The sequence below is a fragment of the Pagrus major genome, chromosome 12 (assembly GCF_040436345.1).
Source record: "Pagrus major chromosome 12, Pma_NU_1.0".
Classification (NCBI taxonomy): Eukaryota; Metazoa; Chordata; class Actinopteri; order Spariformes; family Sparidae; genus Pagrus; species Pagrus major.
The window spans coordinates 28,055,951-28,083,091 of NC_133226.1; the positions used below are offsets into that span (position 1 = coordinate 28,055,951).

General features: G+C 45.0%; 1 protein-coding gene across 1 annotated transcript in view; it reads right to left on the reverse strand.

Annotated features, from left to right (window-relative positions):
* LOC141006085 (GDNF family receptor alpha-2-like) overlaps positions 1-27,141 on the reverse strand; it is an 84,311-nt gene that overhangs the window by 19,567 nt on the left and 37,603 nt on the right. The window contains exons 4-5 of the mRNA XM_073478199.1: positions 11,469-11,668; positions 9,076-9,263 (exon numbers count right to left, since the gene is read on the reverse strand). Of these exons, the coding sequence (XP_073334300.1) occupies positions 9,076-9,263; positions 11,469-11,668 (388 nt within the window). The remainder of the gene's footprint in view (positions 1-9,075; positions 9,264-11,468; positions 11,669-27,141) is intronic.

The window sequence follows — 27,141 nt, forward strand, 5'->3', positions numbered from 1 at the left end:
CCTCATTATATCTGTGTGCAGACCTCAAGAAGTATTTTCACTCGTTGGATATTTGGCTTTGCATATATTTCAGGTCACGCTAACGTGATATCAAGTGGAAGCAAAGCAATACGCTTCATTATCCTCCAGAACATGAGGCTGGAGGCTGGAGGCTGAGGTGATGCTACGTTACTGTTTACAGAACATAAACTAAACTGTGGAGCTCAACGTCTCCAGAGCTTTCTCACCAAGTCCAATACTCTCAAGCTAACAGGCTAATGAGCGAACAAGCTAACTGTGTGACTTGAATCTGATAAGACTCGACGTCTGCAAGTGGAAGTTCAGCGTGTTGAGAGGAGCTGAGTCGAGTCAGGTCGGGTCGAGTCCGTTTACACCAGACATTTTGTCAGCAGCTCAGACATCTGCACGAGTTTCCCTCCACTGTCTGCGTGATGCTAACCAACGCTACACTGCTGACATGTACTCAGAGTATCAGAGTAACAAGTCTCCCTCTGAAGGACATTTGTGGTCAAAGCTAACTGAAGCTCACGTCATATTAATATCATTCAAAGACTATTAAAGTTAAAGGTAGAGTCAGTAGGATTTGTCCCAGCTGTTCCTGAATGCACCACAAAGATAGTTGAAAAGCGTCCCGAGCAGCAACAAAGAGAGAAAATAAGAAACTCTCTGCAGATACGAGACACTAACACGCCTTTTCTCCCCATTCAGCCTCCCTCTCTGTCTGCTTACGTCTTTTACGTCTTTGTTTCGTCTCGCTGCGTCTGCCGTGCGTGATGTGCTCTGATAGGTCGACATCAGTCTTGTGATGTTGGGAAGGCGGCGTGCGATGACGCCAAACAACAATAATCCATAATTCACCTCAGATGCATCAAACTAAAGTAACGAGGCTGTTTTGAAGCTGTGAGGAGGAGAAAGTTCAGATGTTTGTGTTCAGATGTAGAGAGGGAAAGTCAGAAGATGTCAGAAAAATAAATGGTACTTCGTTTCTTCCCGACTCTCTGAAGTATCAGAAGCATCAGTATCCGGAGTCGGTGTCTGTTGGGATCAAGAGTCTGAACATGTGATGTCATAAAGCAGAGGTCTGCAGCTGCTGCTCGTCTCTGCTGCCGGACACATGAGCTGCCACCAGCACGCACCACAATCTCAGACTCTCTGCTGTCGAGCTGCATCGTGGGTAACGTAGGCGCTAAGTTGTGACAGAGAAGAAGAATGTGTGGATGAAGAAGTGGATGTCTGTGGTTCATGTGGAGCAGAAACCAGAGTCCTCTCTCACTGAGTGTTTGTGGAGGGTTCAGATCTCATTACGTCGTGCAAACACAACACAGGACGTTTGTGTTTGTTGTAAATATGCAGCTCAGCAGCAGCCGGCGCTCCCAGTGAACCTGCTCGCTGATTTATTGTGTCGTTACGCTGCAAATTATATGAAAAATGACAGAGTATGGTTACCAGTGAAGGCATCTGATGTCTTTCACCTCCGTGTGCTTTGTTTTCTCGTCTTCATTCAGTGTGTGTGTGTGTGTGTGTGTGTTTGGTGATTAGCTGCTTTGTTTTGTCTTGATGTTCTCTTTAATTAACAATCCCTAAGTGGGGCTGCTCATTTGCATATTTACATATTTGCATAACTTATGAGCTGCCGGTTGCCGCTCTCCATCAGCATCAGGAGCGATCGCCTTCGGTCACACCTCAGCTTCATCGCTTCCTGCTGCGTCTCCGGAGGGTTCGCTCGCCTTATTTCCCCTCAGAGGCTCGTCGCTCGCTGCTCGTCGCTCCTGTAAACCATCCGGACACATTCAGACACGCGGAGAGGAAATGAGATGAATCACGGAGAGCTTTTGTGTAAACTCACACACGAACACGAGGAGAGTAAGCGAGAGGGCCTGTTGCGTCGCCGGCGTCCTCTGTGACCTCCAGAAAAAGAGGCAGCTATTTCCATCACGCCACCACCGCACCTCACTGACCGTGTAATGGAGCGATGCAGTCGCTAGATTGGCTTCCTCGCCTTAAAACACCACTCAGCTGCTGCCGCCGGCTTTGGAAAAGCAGTTTAGCCGAGCACGCCTCAGTGCACGGGCGTGTGTGTTTGCATACATACCACTGTCATTAGTGGAAGTGTTCTGCGTTTGATGGGGGTCATAAGGAAGCTGATACACATAAATCTCCACAGCCGCCAGATGTGTCCTGATGGAAACCTCCAACAAGTCTATTAGAAGTGAAGTTGTGTGTTCTTTGTCCGACCCTGGGCGAGGTTGTAAAGGGTCGCTTCACACAAATCATAAATGTGTATGTTCCTGCAGGAGTGGGTGGATCGGCACCATGTTTCAGAGACATGAAGCTGAAACTGTCCACAGGGACAACGACTCCTGTTCACTGGAGGAACTGCAAACAGCAAACAAACAGCTGCGGCTGCAAGCATGGGTTTGATTTAATGACTGGATAATTACCTTTGAGAGGTGAACAACAAGCGGGCCACGTGTTTGTGAACACTTCTTGTGCCGTCACGAGACGTAACGACGTAACGTTAACGAAGCAGAGCAGCTGACAGCCGCTAACGAGCTAACAAACACACACTGCAGCAGTCAACTCGCTAAACCAACTGTGCTGAAGGAAATAACTCTCAGCGTCTCTTATCACGTGCGTGTACGACTGTTAGGAGCTTTCAGACAAACTGATGCTGTGAATGTTTCTAAAATACAAAGACTGCAGATGTGTTTCATCTCATATTTCAGCCTTTTCCTTCTATTCATCCGACAGAGAATCGGTTCTGGATCGAATCAGACGGCAAGAATGAAAAAAGGTTCCCACCCCGAGTCTGCACGCTAACGAGCCCCGTCATGACGACAGACTCTCATTATCAGCTGTTTTTCACACTTGTGTTGGTAACATTTTGTGTTGCTGTCGACTGGTCAGTGGAAACAACAGTGTGACCTTTACAACAGAGCATACGTGATGAAGCGAGCTGCTCGCATGTTCTCCAGCTGCAGCTGTACAAACCAGAGTCACGTGACGGCGTGCTGACCCGCCGCACTCACAACGACTTCATTCATCTGATTAAATAACAAGTATAGTTTTCACTACATAGTCTGAACACCTGTCATCCTGCAGCAGATAGCGACTCACTAACTGCACTGGCCCTCTCCATCTTCTCTCCACACCGGAGATCCTAAGATGGCAGCCGATTGATTGACAGCTCATTTGAGCAGATAGGAGCTTCTAAGCCCGCCCTAGAGCCTACAACAGCCAATGACTGGTCGTCTGGACAGGTGACCCACTCTGTCTTCTTTCTCCTCTCTCCTGAGCCAATCGCACACCAGCCTCCAGATGATTGATGCATCATGTAGCCAATGAGAGTTCAGATCCAGTAATATATAGTTTATAGCAGTAGTTTATCTTGTGTTTGTGTCTTTTATCTGCACAAAGTTAGTGTGAGGTTTCATAAAATCACATTTTTTTAATTAAATTTGAACTTGGACATGTCAGACGACATGATGTGGGCCAGTCACAGCTCATCTGCAGGATGTTTTCACACTCCTTTAGATTAATGGCAGGAGCACTGACAGAGCTTCTGACAGCTTTGGGGAAAAAATCAGTTTATATTTCAGAAGAGCCCAAAGCTGCGTCCGTACTCACGAGCTTCAACAGCAGCTTGGACTTTACGTTGGGCTGGACTGAGGAATGAGAACAGGTGAAGTAATGTTGATATCAGTCGTATTATCACATTAAACAAACAGTGTGATGACTGCGGGTCAAACCTGAAGTCTGACTCTCTCACATGCTGTTACACTGAAACACTTCCTGCCAGTGATCAAGAGGAAACAGTTCTGGTTCAGAGCGGTTACTGTACACCAGTCAGCTGCAGAGACACATCTCTGATCATTAAAGGACATTCACAGTAATCAGCGACACTTTCTCTCTCAGCATCCTGTTTCTGTGGAGACTCATCTGTTTGTCCTCATCTACGCCTGGAGCTGAGAGGTGAAGCTTTACGTTCGGTCGAACACATCAGTGTGTGTGTGTGTGTGTGTTAATGTTCACAGAGCAGTTGTATTAATATGGATATTTAGCGTGGAGGCGTCGACCTTGTTACTCCCGTACAGCAGCGCACACCTAAAGCTCCCCTGTGGAGGTCTGATGTAAACACACTGTGGTGTTCACACTCAGCGCTTCACACCGACACGTCTGCAGCCTTGAGCTCTGATCAGCGTCTTCACTCTACTTCTTTGCTCGTATGAAACATATTGAAACATGAGCCGTTTACAGTCCTCTTCCTCACCTCTTACAGGAGCATTGTCCTGTTTCTTGGCTCATTACTGGATCCTTCATCAAATCCATTCAACTCCTCAACAAAAGACACTCAGCTGCTGTACGAGTTATTTTCTTATTAAAATAAACGTTAATTAGCTCTGTAGTCCAACAGTCAGCCAGCGTGTCTCTCCTCCTCCTGCTCACGTCATCCAATCAGGTGGTCCTGTCTGAAATCATACCACCGAACACATCATTTCTTTATCTCCTGATAACCAATAATGTACATTTTCCATTATCAGGCTGATCATTTATCTGTCTGATATCGTGCTGCCTAATAAAAACTGAACACTGAAAGAGTTTTGAGCATCAGCACAATTAAGTGCCCAGAGCAGATCGAGCTCAGACGCAGGAAAAGCATAGCACATCTCAATTTTCAAAATAAATCACCCTGAAATATATTAAATTATTAACGATAAACACACTTAAACAGACAAAGAAACTCAGTTGACTACGTAGCCGACTCAACCAGAGAGGGGCACAAGAAGCAATGAAAAATGGTGAAATAAACATGAGGCGTCAAACACGTGAGGTCACAGAGACGTGCTCGTGCTCGTCCTCCCACCGGCTGCACCGCGCACGTTTCAGCAGAGGACACGTGTCAGGGCTGTTTCTGACGGCAGCGAACAGAAGCCGTGTGAAGCTGCACAGAGCAGATCGAGCCGGACACGACAATAAACATTTAAAACAGACAAACGAAGAAACCAGATGACCACAAAGCGACTCAAACAGAATAATAACCACAAAAATATCAACAAAACCCGTGGAGGTCACAGAGACGAGCCCGGGGTCAGTGAGGCGGCTGCTGCATCAGTACTCTGACTGTGTTGCCTGTCATGTTGGCGCTCACTACAGACGTCCTGGTTGTAGACGTCACTGGGATCCTGTGGAACCCAACGAACAGTTTAAACTGCGTTCATCGCGGGAGCAGGCGGTAATGGTCGGAAATCCAGCGGGAGTGAGATTGAGGAAACAGTTCAGGGCTCGACTGTGACGCTAATTGGTGCCCTTAGAATGGAGCGAGTGCAGCAGCTCGCGGTGAAACGAGCCGGCCTCTGAACGTGTCTCTGCAGAGTGAAGTCCTTAATATTTCCCTGTGAAAACAGAGACGGTCTTAATGTGTGTTTGACTTCTAATTATAATCTCTAATTCTCTTGTAGCTTCACTTTAGTCGTGTGAACTTTCAGAACAAAGTGAATGTTTCACCTGCGGTTCTCACTGAAAATTACCTGTGAATTAAAGGTGTGACTGCGACTCTCATTTGAAATGCAAATAGATTTTTTTTTCGCTCGTAAAAAAGCTTTCAGAGCTCTCTGTAGGATTCTCGTGCATTACTGGTGGCAAAGACCATATTTAATTACTCTGTATGTCAGTCAGCGCCGTCCCCGAGCAGCCACTTCCTCCCGCCCGCTCACATCCACAGCGGGAGGCGAGGCTCCCTCCGAGGCTGTCAGGACCCGGAGGACCGGTGGGATCCAGCTGATTATGCAGCACTCTGCTCTCCATCGGAGGGTAATGGAGGCTAAAAATGAAAAGCCTACTCTGGACTCCTTTTTGCAGCCAATCAAACAGGATTCATGCTCCATGCATGATACCGGAGAGAAGCAGTCAGCGGCCGCCGCGGACGCCATTGTTGTCTGACTGAGGGGATGAACAGAGTGTGTGTGGCGTTTCAGGGGGAATCTGGGGCAGAGCTCATTAGGAGGTTTTCTGGTTGTTTTTTGGTGGTCTGTGGGCTCTGCAGGGCGGCTTTGTGTGTGTGTGTGTGTGTGTGTGTGTGTGTGTGTGTGTGTGTGTGTGTGTGTGTGTGTGTGTGTGTGTGCGTGCGTGTGTGTGTGTTTGTGTGTGTGTGTGAACGTCAGTAGACTGGTAAAGTAAAAGTAAATAGAAATGCAAGTCCATAAAGCAGAGCGAGAGCACACTGCTGTGAACCTGAACAAACATTATGTTTTAACTGATTTGTGGTTTTGCAGTAACGTTTATTCTGGTGACTCGGTTCTGATGAGCAGAAAACTCTGCTGCTCGTGTGTTCAGGTGAGAATCTGTTGAACGTGGAAGCGACTGACTCTGAGGTGATGAGTCCGAATCAACAGGCGGCTCGAAGGCAGAGCGATGGGAGGGAATCACCGTCCAGACGCTCGACCTCGTCCGGGCTTTACATCACTCACTCTGCTCTCAGCCTGTGTGTCTGCAGCCAACAGCAGCTCACACACACACACAGACACACACACACACACACACACACACACAGAGGAGGAGGGCTGTTGTGTCCACGTGTCACCGTTCACAAGTTCATCTGTGAGCGTGTCGAGCAGCATGAGGGACTGAGCCTCACGTCCAAGTCTGACAGGACGGCAAAAAAATCAGACGACACACGGTGTACAGACACACACACACACACACACACACACACATAACGTCTGGAACAGAGGGAACACAGCGACAGTGCGACAGACAACATGTAATTAAAAACAAAACAAACGAAACGATTATAGATGTAATTACTCGTCTGAATCAACAGTAATCTTGCGCTCAGTGAAAAGTCAGAAATGTATGTTCTCCTGAAAACAAAGTGAATTAATGTAGACGTCACTTTATTTTGAAAGTCTAACAGGACGTTGTATTTTACGTATTCTTGCTAACAGGACCGCGTAGTTCTTCACGTGCACAACTGATGCAGGAGCTGCAGGCAGAGCGTGTTGACAGACGTTAGCTGTAAGCTAGCTAGTAATGCACTGTGTGTGTGTGTGTGTGTGTGTGTGTGTGTGTGTGTGTGTGTGTGTGTGTGTGTGTGTGTGTGCTTCTGTTGTTTCCCTCCAGTCCATCTCCTGTTTAGACAATTAAAGGCTAATTATTATAAAGAAGTCTGAGTGATACTTTAACTAGAATCACTCTCTCCTCTGCCTTGTGACCAGGAGACGGGAGAACGATGTGAGTAAGGCTGTCGACATTATCACGGCTAAAATAATTTGTACCATGATCTGAAGAAATTCCCTCGAGGCGTTTTTTAGATCATGTTCACATGAATGAAGCGGACAGACAGAAATATGTTTCACTAGAAACTGAATATGAATCATTTAGATTTGAATTTGAATTGTTTAATTTGAATCATTGCATTGAAAAACTGAATCTGAATTGGTTGGTGACTTTGTCGTGTGATGGACAGACGAGATATAACAGTCAGTCAGTCAGTCAGTCAGTGAGCTTTAGAGATGCCGGCTGTGGATTTTGCGACCTTTGGACAGAGGAAAGCTGTTTCCCTCTGATCCCGTCTTTCTGCGAGGCTAAGCTAACCAGCTTTTTGCTGTATCCTCAGATTTATTATGGTATTACAGATCCCACTGCTTTTCTTGCAAGATCAGCCCTCCTCCACCTCTGAGCAGAGGAGCTCATGGAGCTCTGGTTGTGTCTTTCTTTTCTTGTGTTTCTGATACAGCTGCGACAGCTGAAGAGGTCGGTGTGTTTACCGGGGAAACTACAGCTTACAACCTGCTCCATCAGACATAACCCACTAACCCAGGCAACCACTGAACATACAGTCAGGAAATAGCATGCTAGCTTGCTCACTGTTGTTCATTGACCTCCCTCTGGTTGTCCAGCGGACCAGTACCACGAAAGTCACCGTCAGATTTTTTGACCCGCAAAAAAACGCCTATAAAATGAACTTCATTGTTTTTCTCACCTTCTCCCATCTGAAACCTTTGTGGATGTGTTTAGCATGATTTTTTTTTCTTGAAATCAGATGATCAGAATCAGGTTTTCATCTGTCTGTAACCAAAACATCAGATTTTCTCTTCACGATTATCACGGCCAAAGGGATTCATGATAACAACATTACTGCGATGTTTAGTGTCGGGTAGGCACACAATGTGGTAGCAGCTAGCCAGCTAGTTACTGCGTTTTCTTCTTCTTCTTTTCCTGTTTCATGGCGAGTGGCCACCGGGTTGAGGTGCATTACCACCACCTACAGTGACATCTACATGATATTATCATGTGGGTGTCATCATCTTGATATCAATATTTCATTTTTAAATATGACGATTGTCATTATCTGTATATCGTGACACTCCTGACGTGAACAATGTGGACTTCATGTTGTCCATGATCTCCTGACAGTGGACAGCTGGTGATCCTGACTCCACTCAGTCAGTTCAGTGACTGAAACAATCAGCAGGTTGGAGTAAAGACTCTGAGCTGCTGTTAACATGTTGAAACACCTTTCAGTGTTTCAACATGTTAACTGACTTCACATATAAATCAATAGAAAATAATTAATTTGTGAGACTTCCATCGAAAAGTGTTTGCAGTGAAGTTTCATGGTGTTAATGAAAACCTCCATATTTCACACGTTCCTCCTCCCCGTTAGCTTCCTGTTCTTCAGCTCTGCCCCTCAGGAACCTTCTCTTCCTGCCTCCATCACTGCATTCAACATGAATTCATCCAGAGAAAGTCAACCAATCGGCGCTGCTCCTTTATCAAGGACACTTCGTCTGCAGTCACCACAGGAGGGGGGTGGCTGCTCGCTCACTTCCTCCACTTCAAACTTCTCTAACCTTTAAAGCCAGTCGTTATCAATCAAACATGCAATTTTGACCCAAGAGAGTGCTACATTTCTTTCCAATTAAACACTCCAGCAGCTGATTTCACTGATTAGTTCCTCCTCCCGTTTGACTATAATCATTGAAATGAGCAGCATCGAGCTGCAAAGTCTTCCAGGGAGAAGAAACAGCGGGTCACGATCACACCTGATTGGCCGCTGAAGGCCACACGTCTCACCTGCAGAGAGCGTCGGAGCGGCAGGTACGTCGGAGCTCCAGGCAGTTGGGTTTGTGCCGCTCCTGGTGCGAGCAGGAGGGAACGATGGTGCGGCGGCGGCGTTCGGCGCACGCCTGGTCGGGACACGAGCAGAACAGCAGAGGGTAACTCAGCTCCCATGAGACCCGCTCGAAGAACTGACGCAGGGCCTGAGACAGAGCGGACACACAAAGGGTTAATCATCTTCTGCAGTTAAAGCTAAAGTGTATTATGTGACGAGAAATTATCAGAAGCTGCGCCGAGGTCAGATCTTGAATATACTTTTATTACTGCCACTAAAGATCAGTTAAAGTGAAGGAGAGGAAGAGAAATCTCATTTAGCTGTTAGCAGCACAGTGAGAGATGAAACGAGGGAAGGAAGCAGAAACGAAAAGTTAATAACCTCAAATCAGCAGCCAGCAGTGAGAGAGGAGGCATTCACATCCTTTACTCATGTAAAGTCCTAATAACACAGTGTGGAGGTGCTTCTTTACATCTGCAGCCCGATCAGATCCTCACTTAAAGGGCAACTCCAACAATTTAACACTCAAAGACGTGGATCAATATTCTCCTGTGTTTCAGTCAGCATCGAGGTCCGTACACAGGTTTGAGTCCGGCTCATTTAAAGTCCCGATGTTACATTTTCTTTGTCTGAGAGTGGATGAATTTACCACTCAACATTTGTTTTATGTTTAAAACCTCTGGAGGTTTTTTTTATTTTAAAAGATAGATTTGGATGTTTCAGACTTCCATATAGACTTTTTGTTACAGCAAGTTACAGTGTTTTATTATAATATTATAAGTGTAATCCTTTATTTCTTTTACTGAGCAGGTTCACCACTGATCCCCTGAGAGCCCAAACAGACTCCACTTCACACGAGTTTTTAGGATTATTGATTCAAAACATTTTAAGAACAACAGCTGTTTCTTGTTTGAGGGTCACAGTGTGTTTACAGTCTCAAGCGACTGCATGTGTGAAGACAGTAGTATAAAGTCTTCTGATGCTCATGTAAGCTTATAAATTGCCTCCAGTGATGTCACTCAGTAGGTTAGTTGCATTGTGGGTAATGAAGGCACCAGGTTTATAACAGTGTGAGTGAAAAGATGAATCTCTAATGCCTGGACTACACGAATACGATATATTCCTAAACGCACATTTTTCTGTCCAATTGGGCCTCTCAACCACACGAACACGGCGATTTCACCCACATAAACAGAGATATTTTTAAACGGATAAAAAAGTGGAGAAATAAAAAAATATCCGATTGAGTGGATCCGTGTAGCGATGTTAAACGGAGCTGGTGTTGACGCGATGACGTCAAGCGCCTAGCGACAAGCCGTTCGCACATGCGCATTGAAGTAAAACGGTTGTCAACAACAATGGCCGACATGTACCGGGCTATCTGTGTGTGCTTTGCACTTTTAGGTCTCATCTCAGCTCCACACATGAACGTAACGTTGTTGCAACGACTCCACTTCATCGTCGGTCCACACAAAAGATTCTATTTTCGTTTTCTTCGCCATAACTTCTTACCCTAACTGCCGCCGTTTGACTGCTTCTTCTGGACCGTTTGACTGCGCATGCTCATAACGTTCTTCTTCTGTGGTATTTTACATTTTGCTGATCGCCACCTGTCGTCCGGGCATGGCATTGCAGGCTTCAGAGGCGATCGTTTTCAGTTTTGCCTCTTCGTATGGACAGAGATATTTCTGTGGTGTGGACAGAGTTTTTTTTTAAAACGAGGACGAAACTATCCGCTTAAAAAAATATCCATATACGTGTAGTCCAGGCCTAAATCTCACTACTGTTTATACTGAGTGTTCCTGTTACTGCTGAATTATTACTATTATTATTATTATTATTAATAATTAATTATTAACAGTTTAACTTGAATATTAAAACTTGAATTTGACGTCAACAGATAATCTTGTTTTGTTTTGATTCGATGTAAAAAGTTTCCATTTGTTTGTTTATTAAAAACCTCTGAAAACTGACAGATCTGCAGAGATTAGCATCATATTACCGCCTGCGTTGGTTTGTTCACAACAAGGTTTCACTGAGTTCAAGTCAGTAATTATATTTAAGATCAAGATGCTGAGCTGAAACATTTCTCATCTGACTTCAACCTGAATTATTATTATTTCATTTGTTTGTTTCTGAGCTTTTCTTCTTGTTGCAGGTCTCACACACTTCACACACGTAGATTTATTGAATCCTTTGCAGCAGCTTGTTTTACCAGAAACTCTGTTCCTTCAACATATTTCCAAATGTGAAGAAATAAAAAACATTTCCTCACGTCTGAACTTTCTTCTTGTGTCTAGTGTCTAAGATTAAACCCAAAAGAAATATTAATAAAAGATATTTGTGCACCAACCTTCTGACATCTTTTCCGACTACACGGCTCCTGATTGGCCAGAGAGGGCTGAGGGGGCGTGGCCTTGCTGCAGATGGAGTTGTAGGCAGATCGCAGACGTTTACACGTCTCGTTGAGGTTACAGGCCTTGGCCGCGTCCAGACAGGGGTTACAGGGTTTCCCCGCCTCAGAGCAGGGGCTCATCTTCGACAGAGACGAATCTGAACCGCAGAGAAGAAAAGATTCAATCACATACAGTCAGACAGAACCTGAGCTGTTTGGACAGGCTGATGTGAAGGTAATGTTTGGGTTGAATATTAATAGAAAAAGATAATTGAACATTTTCATTTCCTGGGAGTCAAACACAATCCTTTCCAAACATCACAATTATGGAGCTACCTGACTTCAATCAATCAGAATCAATATATAAACTTTTTCTCAGATATAAAATAAATGTTTTTTCAAGGACAAGAAGCTGTTACATGTCGTTATTCATCAGCAGACAAAGAAAAGCATCAGGACCCACGCTGCTCCGGTGATCGAATGACAACAAACACATAAAAACACAGGCGACGGACTGACGGAGGACGTGCTACACAGCAGGAAGACACTATACAACTGAAAAGCCTGCACAGGCTCGGTTCTGGATGTTTCGGAGCCACAGGGAAGACTCAAAATGAGAGAAGTGAGATGCAAAACAAACTACAATGAGACTGAAACCATCAGAGAAACTCAGAACGACTACAAAGACTCAAAACCACTGCAGAGAAACAAACACGACCCGGAGCGTCAGTGACTCCGTCTGAGCTCAGGTACGTTAGATTACACAGATTCTGTCTCGTGTCCGTTTGTTCTGATTTGACCCGATTATGAGTTTGAGATGATTCTGTCTGCAGGCTGTCAGAGTGCATTATCTGTTCATAACTGTCGCATGTGTTCATATTTCATTATACTTGTATCGCTGCTGACCGGTCAGCTGTCTGTGCTGTGGCGTCGTTAATGAGTCGCTGTGACGTCACAGTCCTCGTGTTCATGATGAGACGTTATTGACGATGCATCACACTGGCGCTGCCGGACCAGCTGATCCTGAGTCAGTGGAGCTGCGGACCTGTGACGGTGGTGTTTGCTGATAACGGGCCGGTGCCACTGGGAGCTGATAAAATCTTAAGTGGAGATTAAGTGGTGCTGTAATAAACTGACAGAGAGCAGATCAAAGTGTGTAACAGATCTCTGCTCATTGGGTAAAAATCATCACAGGGACGGTCAACGGACGAATCAGAGCGCTTCCTGCTGAAGAGCTCCTGAGATGGTGGAGGTACGTGATGATCTCCACTCTGAGGGAAACATGGCTGTTGTTCTGTCTCTGCATTAACATCAGGTGACAGCTGAGACCTGTGGACGTCCCGTCAGCAACAGATGATCATGAGAAGATGGTCCCTGCAGGTTCTCTACACCTCCGTCTGAACTCCAGTCATTTTCACTCTCATCCGCAGTGAAGAGCTGCGCTGAGCCGGCTGACGTGACGGAGAGCAGCGCTGCGACACGAGCAGGTGATACAACACAGAGGCAGTTCAGCCGGTACTGAACCGGTACCTTCTGCCCGGCTCGGCCCAGATACTGATCATTAGTAACAGTATGCTGAGGGAACACACAGCTGCTGGCTGGAGATCAGGGAGGATGGCGGTCTCAGTACTTCTGAAACAGAAAGCTGTGTTTACGCTGTGGCTCAGTGTCATAATGCTCGTGGCTGTACGACCTTGAACAAACCCTGAGATGAACGAGCAGGTTGTTTTATTTTCATGTCACTGTCGAGATCTTTATGAACTAATGTGCCTCTTGTTACACAGCAGTAGACTGACTGTATGATACACAGCAACGAGCAGCGAAAAGTCTGAAAGAGGCGTACAGGAGATGCTTCATGGCTCCTGAAGGTGTGACAGACACGGACACAACCTCCACCTGAGGAGACCTAGATAACACATTCACATTCATAAGAGTCATCCATACGGTATGTATATGTTTGTATCATCTTATACCACCAGTCCATCTCTGATATCTGCCGTTCAGGTTTTGTTTGTGCGCATACATTTTGTTTGTTTCTTGCTTTGGGGATTAGCAAATGTTAGCACGCTATCATATTTGTGAACATTATGATCGTGTTAGTGTGCTGATGTTAGCATTTAGCTCAAAGCATCACTGTCTTGAAGTACAGCCTGATAAAGCTGCTAACATGGCTGTAAACTCTTAGTGTAGTTTAATATTTAAGCAAAACCACGTGTGTGGTTACTACAAGGAAAAAAAATAAGTTTGTGTGTTTCAGCTGTAATAACTGTCCACCTCCTCTGCTATTTAAGGAATATCACAGCTCCTGATTGGGAAATAAAAAAACAGGAAGCAGCAACATTTCCTCCAGGATGTTTCTGGAAAATCAAATATTTTCTGCATGAGCAGATTTTGTCGGAGCCTTGGTGAAAATAACTACAAACTCTGCCTCGGTTAGCCACAGTGAGCTTGAAATGATCTTTAAGCTGCCAGAAAATATGAACATTTCCATTTCACATGCAAACATTTTAACCAGCAGCAGAGTGTGTGAGCGCCGCCACCGCTGCTGCCACAGTCTGAGTGGAGCTCTTCAGACCTGAGATGATATCTGCCGCCTTCACTGACGGGTCACAACGAACAGAGAGGAGGAAGACTCCTCGTGCATCAAGTGCCATCTCTGATGAAGGGGAAGGTGCTGCACAGATCTGGTTACATGTGTGAATGTCACATCACTGTGTCAAGTGTGAACACACATGTGTATGTGGACACCACTAAAGTCCAACACATCCAATTACACAAGTCTAATGGAAAAGACAACTGTAACCTCGGCCTGTGAAAGCCCTTTAGAGTGCGGCATGACGGCTGGAGTCAGAGCTGCAGCCTCGTCCAGCATTAATGCATATTTATTAGTAACATAGCAACTGCAGAGAAACGTCTCCTGCAGCCGCCAGGCTCAGTTCATCTGAATGAAATCTGAAACCACCACGTTACATTGTCATGAAATCATTTAATCTGTGTTCACTGTGTGCTAACATGCTAACACCAACATACAGGCTGATGTAAGAGGCAGTGTGATGACAGAAACAATCAAACCCATCAGGAGAGCAAAGCCTGTGTGTGTTTACATTCAGTCGAGATGTTCTCCATTCAAAGTGAGCGGGATGAGCTGACGTACAGCTCTGTCACTGAGTTACTCTGACACTGAAGAAAACTTAAAAACATGAAGCTTCTCATTCTGGGCTGTCGTCTTTCTCTGATTTCTGAGTGAATTCATGGACGTTGCTTCTGGATGGACGTCAGAGATGATGATGTCCTCGCTCACTGAAAGTCAGATTATGAATCACAGTGACTGAAAGTGTTGGACACTTTGTCTGTTGACTGAAACGTGCCATCAGATGGTCGTGCAGGTCGGTCTTTACTTCTCTCTGATGGGTGCCAGAGAGAGAGAGGGGTGACGGAGAGGCCACGGCTGTGAGCTGTCATCACCTCCGTCTGTGATGTCACGTAGGATTAAATATGAATATGACTACAATTAACGTGTGTGAGCATCAAGCTGTTTGTAGTATCAGTCTGTTCACTCATGTTGCTTCCCCTGCAGACAACCTTGAGCAGACACACACACACACACACACAGACACACACAGACACACACAGACACACACACACACACACAGACACACACATACACACAGACACAGACACACACACACACACACACACACACACACAGACACACACACACACACAGACACACACACACACACACACACACAGACACACACACACACACACACACAGACACACACAGAGACACACACACACACAGAGACACACACACACACACACACTCAGTCTCTGTGTGTGCTCTGTATGTACGAGTTTACAAGATGAGAACTACTGTAGTGCTTTAGAGTATTTTATTACCAACTTATCTCCTCCAGTGAAACATATTTTTCTTCACATTCAAACATCTACTGGCAGTTTAACACACACACACACACACACACACACACACACACACACACACACACACACACACAGCCCTGAGCTGTGTAGATAAACAGTAGTGTATCAGTGTGTTTCCAGGAAAGGCTGATTTCGTCGTTACTGAATGAAACCAGAGACTTTTATTCTCCTCTGGTGACACAATCATCCTTTTTCTTGTCTCTCCTCACAGTCAGAACTGTTCTGCCGGGTCCCTGTAAGGATGTTTGACACAGACGATATGTCCACATGTCTTTCATCATCTGTGTCAGTTCAACATGGTGGTTAGCAGACATGTTGTAGAGTAATGGTTTTGGTGAGTCCGGGAGTTTCGGCCCAGTCAACGGGGTGAAATGTTGCATTTTACATTTCTGCAAACTGAAATGTTACCGAACAAATTGACATTTCTACAGTACAGTACAGTACGTGTCACATCACATTCAAATTACATGTATATGAGCTTAGCTGCGTGTCAGGAGGTGGTGGTGTTACAGCTGGGCGAGAAGGCTGCCAAGCCAGAGACCACTGGAGACAACGGTACAACATTTGTAAGCGTGAAACAACTCAATATTTTTAACCAGACCTCCGGATATTTTCCAGCCGTGTTTGTGGCAACAGAGCCAAGTATTTTAAGCCAAAACCTGATCTTTTACTCACCCTAACCAACAACCGAGTGTTGTCACAACACAGAATTGAAAATTGAACCTAAAGAAATGTAAAGTTTCAGCATATCTGTGCTTTGCAGAGCTGTATACTGCCAACATTAAAGCCTGATTTATGCGTCTGCGTTGAATCTACACCGTACCTGTGGCATAGCTCGATGTAAATCCCCAGAAACGTAACTGCACGTCGCAGCGACTTGGACTGCAATGACTGCGATTTGTCCGCTTGGTATCGTCACATGTTCCGGCTCCTCTTCCGGTGCTTAGCGGCGGTGCAAATAGAGGGGACTGCCGGAGTGCCTCTGAGCCAGAGAGCTGACAGGCTGGACGTCCAAAGTGTGAGCTGCCTGCACTGCAGACACTCTGCCTGTCCTTCTCCAGAGCCCAGACTCACAACTGTGAGCTGAAGGAGTCGATGTGTTTGAAGGGGAAAGTACAGCTGGCATCTGCTCACCACCTCCAGCAATAATGTAACCATAAAGCAGCCTTTATTTGGGCTGAGTTGTGATTTCTTTTTTCTTTCTGATCTCCTGACTGGCATGTGGTTTGAAGCAATTGTTGGACAGATTGCCATTAAATGTGGTTTAGACATTTATATTCCCCTCAGGATGAATTGTAAAGACTTTCCTTTTCATCGTGTGCCATCGTCAGGACAACATCACCTGGAGAAAGCCAGTAGAGGGCGCACTGTAAGCTGCTGTTAGCTGCTGTTAGCTGCTGTTAGCTGCTGTTAGCTGCTGTTTGCTGCTTCTGTTCATCCCTTTTTCTCATATTTATTGAAGTGAGGCTGGTCAGAAATTGTAAATTGGTTTCTTTGTTTTTGTTCAGTCATATTTGTTTTCACTTCCTAGTTAGATTAGTTTTGTGTTATTTTGGCCTTTGCCCCCTGAATTCAATTCTCAGCTCCATTTGTTTGAAAGCACATAGTAAATAAACTCCTCGGCTGTTAAAGCTCAGCCGTCTGTCTCTGTGGCTGTTTGGGACTTGAGGTTGATGAGTATTTTTCAGTCTCTCTGCCCGTCCTAGACGAGACACAGCAATGACAGGCTCGTTGTTCTGCTGCCCAATTATGCACAAGGTCCACCGTCACAATATTTCTGACTATGCCACTAATAAGAACCACCATCATTTTTCCAAAAACATGTTAACGATGTTAACTTTTTCCCATCTTTTCATTTTCTTTACAGTGAATATTAAATCTTCACGGAGCTGCTGATGTGGATGTAAAGAACACGACAGCACCTGAAGCATGTTGGTGGATCTCTCTTTGGCTTTTGATGCTGTTGACCCGCTTTTAACTGAACTTACTCAACTACACTGTCGTGGTTTCTGCTCAGAACTGATTTCATGCAAATCTGTGATAGAATAAAGGTCATCTGTTATGATTTGTTGGAAACAAATAGTGTACCACAAGGGTCTGCAGAGCGCCCTTTGTTATTTTTACTTCACATAAACAATATTATAACCCAAACTGACCTATAATATCCATTTTTATGCAGATGACACAGCCCTGAGCATTTGGCTATATCAAGATTACATTTTTCAAACATTTCTGCAGAGGAAAGTTTGAACTGAATGCTGACAAAACAAAGCAAGCTTTATTCTTAAGAGCCCGTCATTCCACTTCACACAATGGCACTGAATGGAAATTGCCCAAAGGTATAAATATCTGTGAAATTATTTCAAACAACAATCTCACTTTTCAATCAGCACCTGGAGCAACAGAAACTAAAGATAAAGTGGGTTTCTAATGTCAGAAAAACCAGTTTGTGTCTTGAGGATAATGATGTAACATGTCTGCCCTTTACTATGGAGATATCCTTTATTCTCCTTGATGCAGTTTCATCAGAATCACTGCTTTGTGTTTCGTAACAGGAGATAAATATTGTCTTTGCACTCTGGACTAAATGGAAAGTCACCTGGTCCTCACTAACAGCAGCAAGAAAACAACATTATTATTCATGAAGGTCTCCGACAGAAGCCGCCTCACATTTAAACATTTAAAACCACAGCAGCTCTCAGCCCTGTTGGACTGTAGTTACCCACCAGGTAAATACTGAACATGGACAGACTCTGAACTTCATAAATGGACTGATTAAAGGACAACAGAGAAATCTAGTCAATTAATCTGCTCAGCTGCTGTGGATCAAAAGCAAAACTGATACTGTCTACACTGATACGTGCCACTGAAGACTACATTTGTTGGTTTGAGTGGCTCGTGCTGCAGCAGAGCTACATCTGTTTGTGTGCATTTAAAGAAGTGTTTTACTGTGTACACTGTGTTTCAGCTAAATCTGCTGGAATATCTTCACATTTTCATTCTAAGCTAACAACGGGCTCATTTTCTCCCTCTGCACATCCAAACAGAGACTTTGAAGTCGGTACAGTGAGAGAACAACCAGGATTTAACTGCATTCGTCCAGAAAGCTTAATGAAAGGAGCTCGGCACCACTGAGGTTTGTGAAGCACTTGTTATGCACAACATACGACGACGTGTTCAGGGGCGGACAGGAAACATGTGCTCCAGTCCCATACATAAACTCTCAAGCCGTTTCAGTGTTTCTCTCCTTATGACTGCATTAAGGCGGGAAACAATTAAATGAGCCCGTTCGGTCTCTGAGGAGCAGCTCACACCTCCTCACATCGCAGCGTATTGATTTTGTGAAGTCAAACAGACTTCCACCGCTGGAAGCACACTCGGATTAACGCTCGCAGCAGCTCTGCCGAGTTTGAAGCTGCTCTTAATGACTGCAGATTAAAAACTTCACAGTAGCTCCGGCTGCTCTCGTCTGTGCAGGTTAATAAGAGTCTGTCAGGCTCAGATCGCTGTGACAAGAGAGTTCACTTTGTTTAACTCGGTAAACGTTCCAGCTTCCTGTTAAAAATCTGATGTCAAATACTACATAAACAAATCAAATGAAGAGTGTAAATACAGTAACAGTAAAAGGACATCTTATCCAAATTAAAACTGGTTACCACATGTTTGAGATACTGTTTCAACATCAAACAACCTCCAACGGGCGGAGAGAGACGCTCAGTCCGTAATCTATTACAACTAATTATATATATTCTGGAGCTGTTTGCCCAAAATCCATTTATTTGAAATGTGTTGCCTTTTAATGTGAATGAGGTGATTAAAGCCGATTTTTTGTGGAAATTTATTCCCTTTCCGTAATCAGACATCTCATGGCTGAAATAAGCACAAGAAACAACAGAATATGACACTAATTTGTCTCTTAAGATAAAATATGAAACACTTTTGGATTAAATTTGTCTAAAAACAACTCGAGGTAAAGGTGCGTTTTATTTGATCGTCTGTTGCTATAACTTCCAGGAGACAGTCAGAGGGTGAGTCAGCATGTGTGATAGATTTTAATCAGTCCTGGTGGTTGTGTAGCTGTGTGGTCACCATCAAGAAGAGTCACTTGTTTGAGTTTGACCACAGGATCATTTATGTTTATTCGCCCCAAGCAGCTAGATTACTTTACTGCTGCAGTCAGGTTGATAAACAGGAGTGAAGATAAATCCACTTTTTAATCCCAGAAGTTATAAAGTAATCTCTGAGCTCTCCTCCCGTCTGTAAATGGCATTATGCAGTACTGCTCTGTTTTGTCTGCATCTGTAAGCTTTCTGTAAATGTGCAGTCCAGACAGAAAGTCTGTCCATGTCTGCATCCAACACTGAATGTAAATTAGCCTGAAGCATGATAAAGGGACAGCACATGTCATTTACTAACGGTTGGACAATGTCAGGACGTCCTGTGAGCGCGCGTGTTTTTGCGGTGTGTCCTGAACTTTCGGTTTTTCTGCATGTTGAACCGGTGGTGGAACGAGAGGAACCAGTCAGTGCACAGGAAGAGAAAGAGGAAGAGGAAGAGGAAGCTCTTCAACGCACATTAACAGTACTTCCTTAATGTGTGTTTGATGTGTCTGGGTCCTGCAGTGACTCTTTAATTTCACTGAAACAACATCAGCTGTGAGCAAACAAAGGAAGCAATCCTTATGAATTAAGAATAAGTACGGAGGAAAGCATATTTACTTCATCATCAGAGACCAAACCCAGACAGACATCAGGACTCAGGTTCAACATCCAAACCCTTCTTCACCGAGACGTCTCTCACAGCCGCACATCTACAGCTCACAGCTGAGAAGCCTAATTGTGTGTTGACACAAGCTGAATACACAACTGCCTTCAAACAGACACCACTCCTTTTTTCAGAGTGATATTTTCATTAGCGTCGGTGTCACTTTTTAACCCCCTCAACCTGAGGCACCCTCTCTCATCTCTGAGCTCCCTCCCCCCTCTCTCTCTCCCCCCCGCCTCTTTAATGCATCGCCTGGCTCGCACTACCTCACCGCAGATAGTAGAAGAAGAAGAAGAAGCAATAGGAGAGCAGCGTTTGAAAGGGAACAGATATATATAGAGAGAAAGAGAGCAAGTATCCGGGGCAGGAGTGCGGGCCAATTAGAGAGTTGCCCTAGGTTGTCCTGTTATCTTCCTCACACACAACCTCAACAGGATCAACACACAAAGCCCTGCCCTGGGGTGTACGCACACACGCACACACACACACACACACACAAACCACTCACTCACATGTTTTATTAAACCGCTGTGTGCTCCAGCGTCCGTTCTCCATCACACACACACACACACACCCACCCACACACACACACACACATATATATATACACACACCACTGAGACATGATCTAACAAGGTCAAAAGCAGAACTGGAGGGAGGAAGTGGGCGTCAGAGGGAGCGAGGGGGCGAATCGAAGGAAAAGAGGCCGGGTTGTGACAGAAAGAGAAAATGAAACGGATGAAGGAAGACGTGAAGAGCGACCGAAGGCGGTGAAGGAGGGGAGACGCTGGCTCTGGTTGGCAGCAGGCTGGAGACTGTAGAGCTGCAGTCCACGAGGAAGCTGCTCCAACAAACACTGACGTCTGTCTCACACAACCTCGACCATCCAACTCCATCCTGAGATGTTAAAGTGGAACTACTCAGATTTCCCACCTCAGCTCGTGTCAGAGAACTACTGTGTGTAGAAAGCATTTTGTCCTGACCTTATAAATTCGCCCAGTGTTACTGGGGAGGTCTTTGCAGAGCTGCAGGTTTGTGTTTTCTGCAGAGAGTGAGGAGAGAAGGAGGCAGATATGAGGGGATACCTGTCCACGTCTGCTACCTGCAGCTCTGTCTGAAGCAGTTTAGTAATAACCTGACACGCCAGATGGTCAGACCCATCTGGGAGGGAACCGCCAGGAACAGTTTGGAAAAGGGCAGGTGCTTTCAAAAACCACTTTGCAGTGATTGGAGCAAACCATCCGTCTGTCACCGTCTATCACGGGCCAACCTAAACCAATCAGATCAGCAGTAGGAGAGCTCTGCCACCAGTGGAGCCAGTTGATAAGATCAAGCTTTTACTGGAGCCACAGAGTGAAAACATCTTTCCATCTAGAAACGCCTTCAGCACTGTTCTCTGCTCATGGTCTGTTTACATGAAAATCTGTTTTGTCCAAAAAATTAGCACGGAAATGTATAAAAACTTATTAAAGTCATGATATGTAAGAATTTGAATTCAAATTATTCCAAAATTAACAACAGTTAGCATGCTAACCAGCTAGCCCCAGGCCTGAAAACCTGCTAGCAGTGTCAACACCAGCACTCCCCTGGAAGTCTGGCTAGCTGCACGGCTGACTGAGCTAACAAGCTAGCAGTAGTTACATTAATGGATGTATGAAAATAATCCGGTTAGCAACAGCTAGCTGTTATTCTTGTGATACGCTGCCCCGATTTGTTGGGAGTATGAATTCAAGGTTGTCATTTCTTACGTATTGCACCTTTAATGATGCACACAGCTGAGGAACATTCATGCCGGGAAAAATTTTCAGATGGACCTCGATGTCAGCAGGTTACCGCCTGCAGAAATATACCTTTGACCAGTGAAATCCTTTGTTTCAGCTGATGTCCAGCTGAAATGAGAGAAAACCTCATCGATTTGGTTTCATAGTGTCCTACACTGTACGACAACACCACAACGACTACCAACAACCAAGTCAAGGACATATATGACTTGAGATATAATGAAGATAAATATTGAAGTTCATTTCCCAAAAGTTGTTTCAACTTTTTGTTTTTTACAGTGTGTCGTCAAACGCATGCTGATAACATGCTGATAATCATAAAACCACGTTCATGACTTTTCTCTAGATGGTCTAAGAAATACAACACAACTGCATGAAGCTGAAACTGCATTCAAACTGCATAATGTAGCAGCAGGCTAATCCTAATCCAAATACTAATCCAAATCCTAATCCAGGAGCTAATCCTAATCGAGCCCATTAAAGTGAAAATCAAATAGCTTTTCACACACTTTCCATAAGTTTGTGTCTCAAATCTGACCTCAGCCTGAGCAAACTGCAGCCTCACGTCGACAGTCAGTTTGAAACACGTGTTAAATCAGCAGCAGAGGCGACGAAGTTTCAGCTCCCAAAACTTAGAAACATTCAAGATGTTTAACTAGATGCAGACTCACAACATCTTCATGCGTATTTCTGTCTGTACAAACTACCTCCTGGACACAAGAGCTGCTGCTGAACTCCTTACTCTCGTCTTCAATCTGACTTTTTAACTCGCTGTAAACCCTGAAGAGCCTGAAGTGCATCCACACACAAAAGATTCAAAGTTGTTTTTCATTGTGGCCATGGAAACAAACAAACGTTACGTTAGAGAAATTTAATAGAAAAGGCTTCATTTTCTGGAGAAAGTGTACATCCACTGTTTATAATGTGCAGTGAAATAATCATTTATTCATCATTAAGCGACACAGTGCTGCATTACAGAACATAAATACAGTTATTCATATAAAAAAAATGTTTAAAGGAAAAACTGTCCATCAACTGTGACTGTTTGTGAGTCCACCTGTCCTCGTCCAGCTGTAGTCCTGCACTCAGCTCAGAGCACAGTCCACCCGCCAAGAGCTTGATACAGGATACAGACGTGGTGAAGACAGGTCTGTGTAAAGATGTGGTGGAGACAGGTCTGTGTAAAGATGTGGTGGAGACAGGTCTGTGTAAAGACGTGGTGGAGACAGGTCTGTGTAAAGACGTGGTGGAGACAGGTCTGTGTAAAGACGTGGTGGAGACAGGTCTGTGTAAAGATGTGGTGGAGACAGGTCTGTGTAAAGATGTGGTGGAGACAGGTCTCTGTAAAGATGTGGTGGAGGGTCTGTGTGGACACAACAGTCTCTGATTTCACGTTGTTTTGCAGCCTGAGTCCCATTTTGTCCATTTCCTCTTCCTGCGATCAGACATCAGCCAGGAGCAGCCTTAAACCAAGCTGGATCAGCGTGGCTCTTATTCTGACTGCCGAGCTGCTGAAAGAGGTCCTGGGAGTTTCAACCGAGGATTCACTCACCCCTGATTAGGACGGTCCTCCTGATTAAAATCATGCGAGTCTTCATTTGTGAAAGTAGTGGAAGCACTGAGGACAGTCCGGTGAGTCCACGGAGCCTGAAGTCTGTTCTTACACAATATAAACTCATCTGAAGGTAATGTTTCACCTCACTGTGAGGGCAAGAGCAGCATGTCGCCTCTGTGATGAGAGGAAATATAAGAAAATATACAGTCACACTCAGAAAATGTTGTTTTCTCAGAATCTACAGGACACACACACACACACACACTCACACACACACACACACTCACACACACACACACACACACACACACACACACACAGATGCAGCTGTGTCAGGAGGTAACGTCTTACTGTTTGCTCCCCTGTGGATAGATTATCTACTCTCCTCTGCTTTCTGCTTTTTCAGGCTCTCGTCTCACATTTCCTCTTCACCTTTCTCCTCTTTTCTTGTTTCGTCCTCTCTCAGCTCCTCTCCTGTTTCCTCCCCTCCTCCTCCATTTCTGTCCCTCTATCCTCCCTTCTCTCCTCTCTTCTTTCTTGTCCTCTCCAACCTCTCCTCTCCTCTCTCGTCTGAAGCACTGCAGCCTCACAGATCCTCATTTGATCATGTCGGAGCAGATATCGTAGACGGGACTGTAAAGTCCGGATGAAGCCTCGGTGAGACAGAGACGGTCTTTGAACAGCCTCAGACGGGCTGAATGAAACAAGATGGCCTCTGCTCTCGGGCTGAAAACACAGCGAGTCTCTAATGGATGCAGATTTGATGGAGAGCTAAAAGGATGAAGATTGAGACGAGGCGTGAGGATGAAGAGCCATTTATTTGGATCAGAGAGGTGATGAGTCTGATCATCAGCTGTGGAGTGATTGTGTCTGAAGTGTTGGAGGACACAAACAACATGCTAATGATTTCAGGTCGTCCTCTGGATGAATATAAACCAGATTTTCACCTCGGTTCGTTTGCATCTTCGGCCTCTTGTGACACGAAAACGGTTCTGATTAGTTTCATACAGACAGTTTTGATCAGGAAGAATCAGAGCGGTGCATCTTTCTTACAGTCCGTGTTAATTCACCACAATCAGCTGATGTGCCGACACTGCGCCTTCTTATCAACACTGTGCATTGTGTTAACTCATCTACATCTTTGAAATCATTCTCACAGTTTTATATCGCAGCAGTCTGAAGACAGTTAAACCACAACATGTAAAATCCTGCAGCAGTGACATTAGAACAAGCTCACTACAGTTTAACAGATCTTTGCACGGCAGCCATGTTGGAAATCAGACAGCAAAGTTCTGACCTGCCAGAAACTGATGGTGTGATGGTCTCTGATCGATCAGGTGATTAACTTCAGCGTCAAACAACAACTCATATGTAAGAAAATCATTTTCTTTGATCAGTCGGAGTCTTCAAAACCTTCAAAAATTTAACCAACATTATGAACAGAGTGTGAAGAAACACGATGACTACAAGAAACAAGATGTCTGCTGAAGCTAACATGCTAACCAGCTAGTCTGTTAGCCCCGTAGTTTCAACTGGGAGATGTAAAAGCAGCCAGTTCACTACTGAGTCTAATTAGTCAACAGAATAAACTCACTAAATGTGAAGAAAGGAAATATTTTGACACCTGTTTTCCTTCTAAACAGAAAAATACAACCGTCTGAACTCAAGTTTCCCTCTGACTGAACTGAGACGAGCTTCATCGCCTCGTTAACTCATCGTCAAACACACTTCATTCAAACTGGACACAAACTGAACCACAGTCACCAGAACAGTGTTGGTTTGTCTCCACAGTCTCCTCTGGTTCGGTCCAAATCAATCCTCAGTTCACAGTAACATGTGAAAATGTTCTGGCTCTACACGCTGATGATGTCCGACTCTCTCTCTCTGTCCTCTCCTGTCCTCTCCTGCCGTGTCTTCTCGTCCCCGGAGTCATAGTCCTGGTCAGAGCCGCTGTAAATCGCCTCTGTACTGTGTCCTCTGTCTTCACACTGACCTCCGTCTCTCTCAGAGGCTGAGTTCAGTCCCGGTCTGCGGTCCAGACGTCTTCACCAGGATGCTGCCCCTGTGATCCGAGGTTTCCATCCAGACAGACTCTCAGGCCACCGGCTCCACGCCAAACTGAGCCATGAGCTAATTAGGTAATGGTAGCTAGCTACAGCCAAGGATAGCTAGCAAAAGAGCAGCAGTTGTTGGCTCCTCTGTCGATACGCTGCGATACGCTGCCCCCTGTGTGTTCAGAGCTACCTTTGAATTCTGTCCATATTTTACAGATTACACCTTTAAATCTTACTTGCAGATAAGTTTCAAGTCTGTACAGTTCACTACTTTTGAAACTCCCTTTGTCACAAACACACACAGACACACACACACACACTGACACACACACACACACACACACACACATCCAGCTCCATATTCACAAACACTCTGTCACGCCTCGCCTTCCCCTCCAATCAATTTGCAACACTCTTGTCTGAAACATACTTTAATGTTCCAGCGCTCTTTCTTCTGCCACTGCTATTTAACACACTTGTGTATTATCCTCTTATCTCCCCCTCCCTCCTCTCTCCCTCCATCTTGTTTCCTCTTTATCTGCTCTGAGCATTCGCAGCCGCTCTGACGCTGGATCTTCACATCATGCTTCCAGATTCCAGTAGACAGGTGATTTGAGAGACACGGACACACTGCAAACAGCTTTAACAGACAGCACTGACTGCTGGGAAACACCACGCACACACACACACACACACACACACGCACACACACGCACACACACAGACACACACACACACACACTGAATCCTGCACATGTATGAGCATACGTGTGGAGATTGATGTCATGTTTCTCAGTGATGTTATAGGTCGGACGTTGAAAATAATTGAAATGTTACACACCACCTGCACGGCTGCACACTCTGCTTGTGTGTGTGTGTTTGTGTGTGTGTCTGTGTGTGTGTGTGTGTGTGTGTGTGTGTGTGTGTGTGTGTGTGTGTGTGTGTGTGAGATAGGAGAGGGAAAGTGCTTTTGAAGTTGCATTGGTTGCAGCTCTCCTGCTTTGAACATGTTTGTACTTGTGTTGTGTTAATCTGAGAGAGCACAACCCAATTTACAGAGCTGCGAGTCTATTTCACAGCTGTTTGACCACACACACGCACACACCCAGAGAAAGTGTAAATGACGATGTATCGCTCGGGGCTCCTGACATTTAAACACTCCTCAGAATTGCGTGTGAAGCGGACACACAGCCGGAGAAAGAGCGAGCGCGTTGTGCAGCAGGTCTAATGCAGTATGACCAATCAGTGAGCGGCTGATGGAGTGATGCAGCGAGGACATCAGCTCACTATTTACGTTTCATGTCTCCGAGGAATATTTGTGTTTGCGTGTAACATGTTCGTGTATGAAGCTGACATACAGCACGTGTCCGGGGGCGTGGCTGTATGGATTTACATCAACACATTGAATAGTATATTATTAGGTTATTGGTTGTTGCTCTTTCTAAATAGAGCCGTGTAGTTTGTAGTCCTAAAACAAAGAGGTAGATGTCTGAAGTCAGGCCTGTGGTGACCACAGGATGGAGATGTTTACA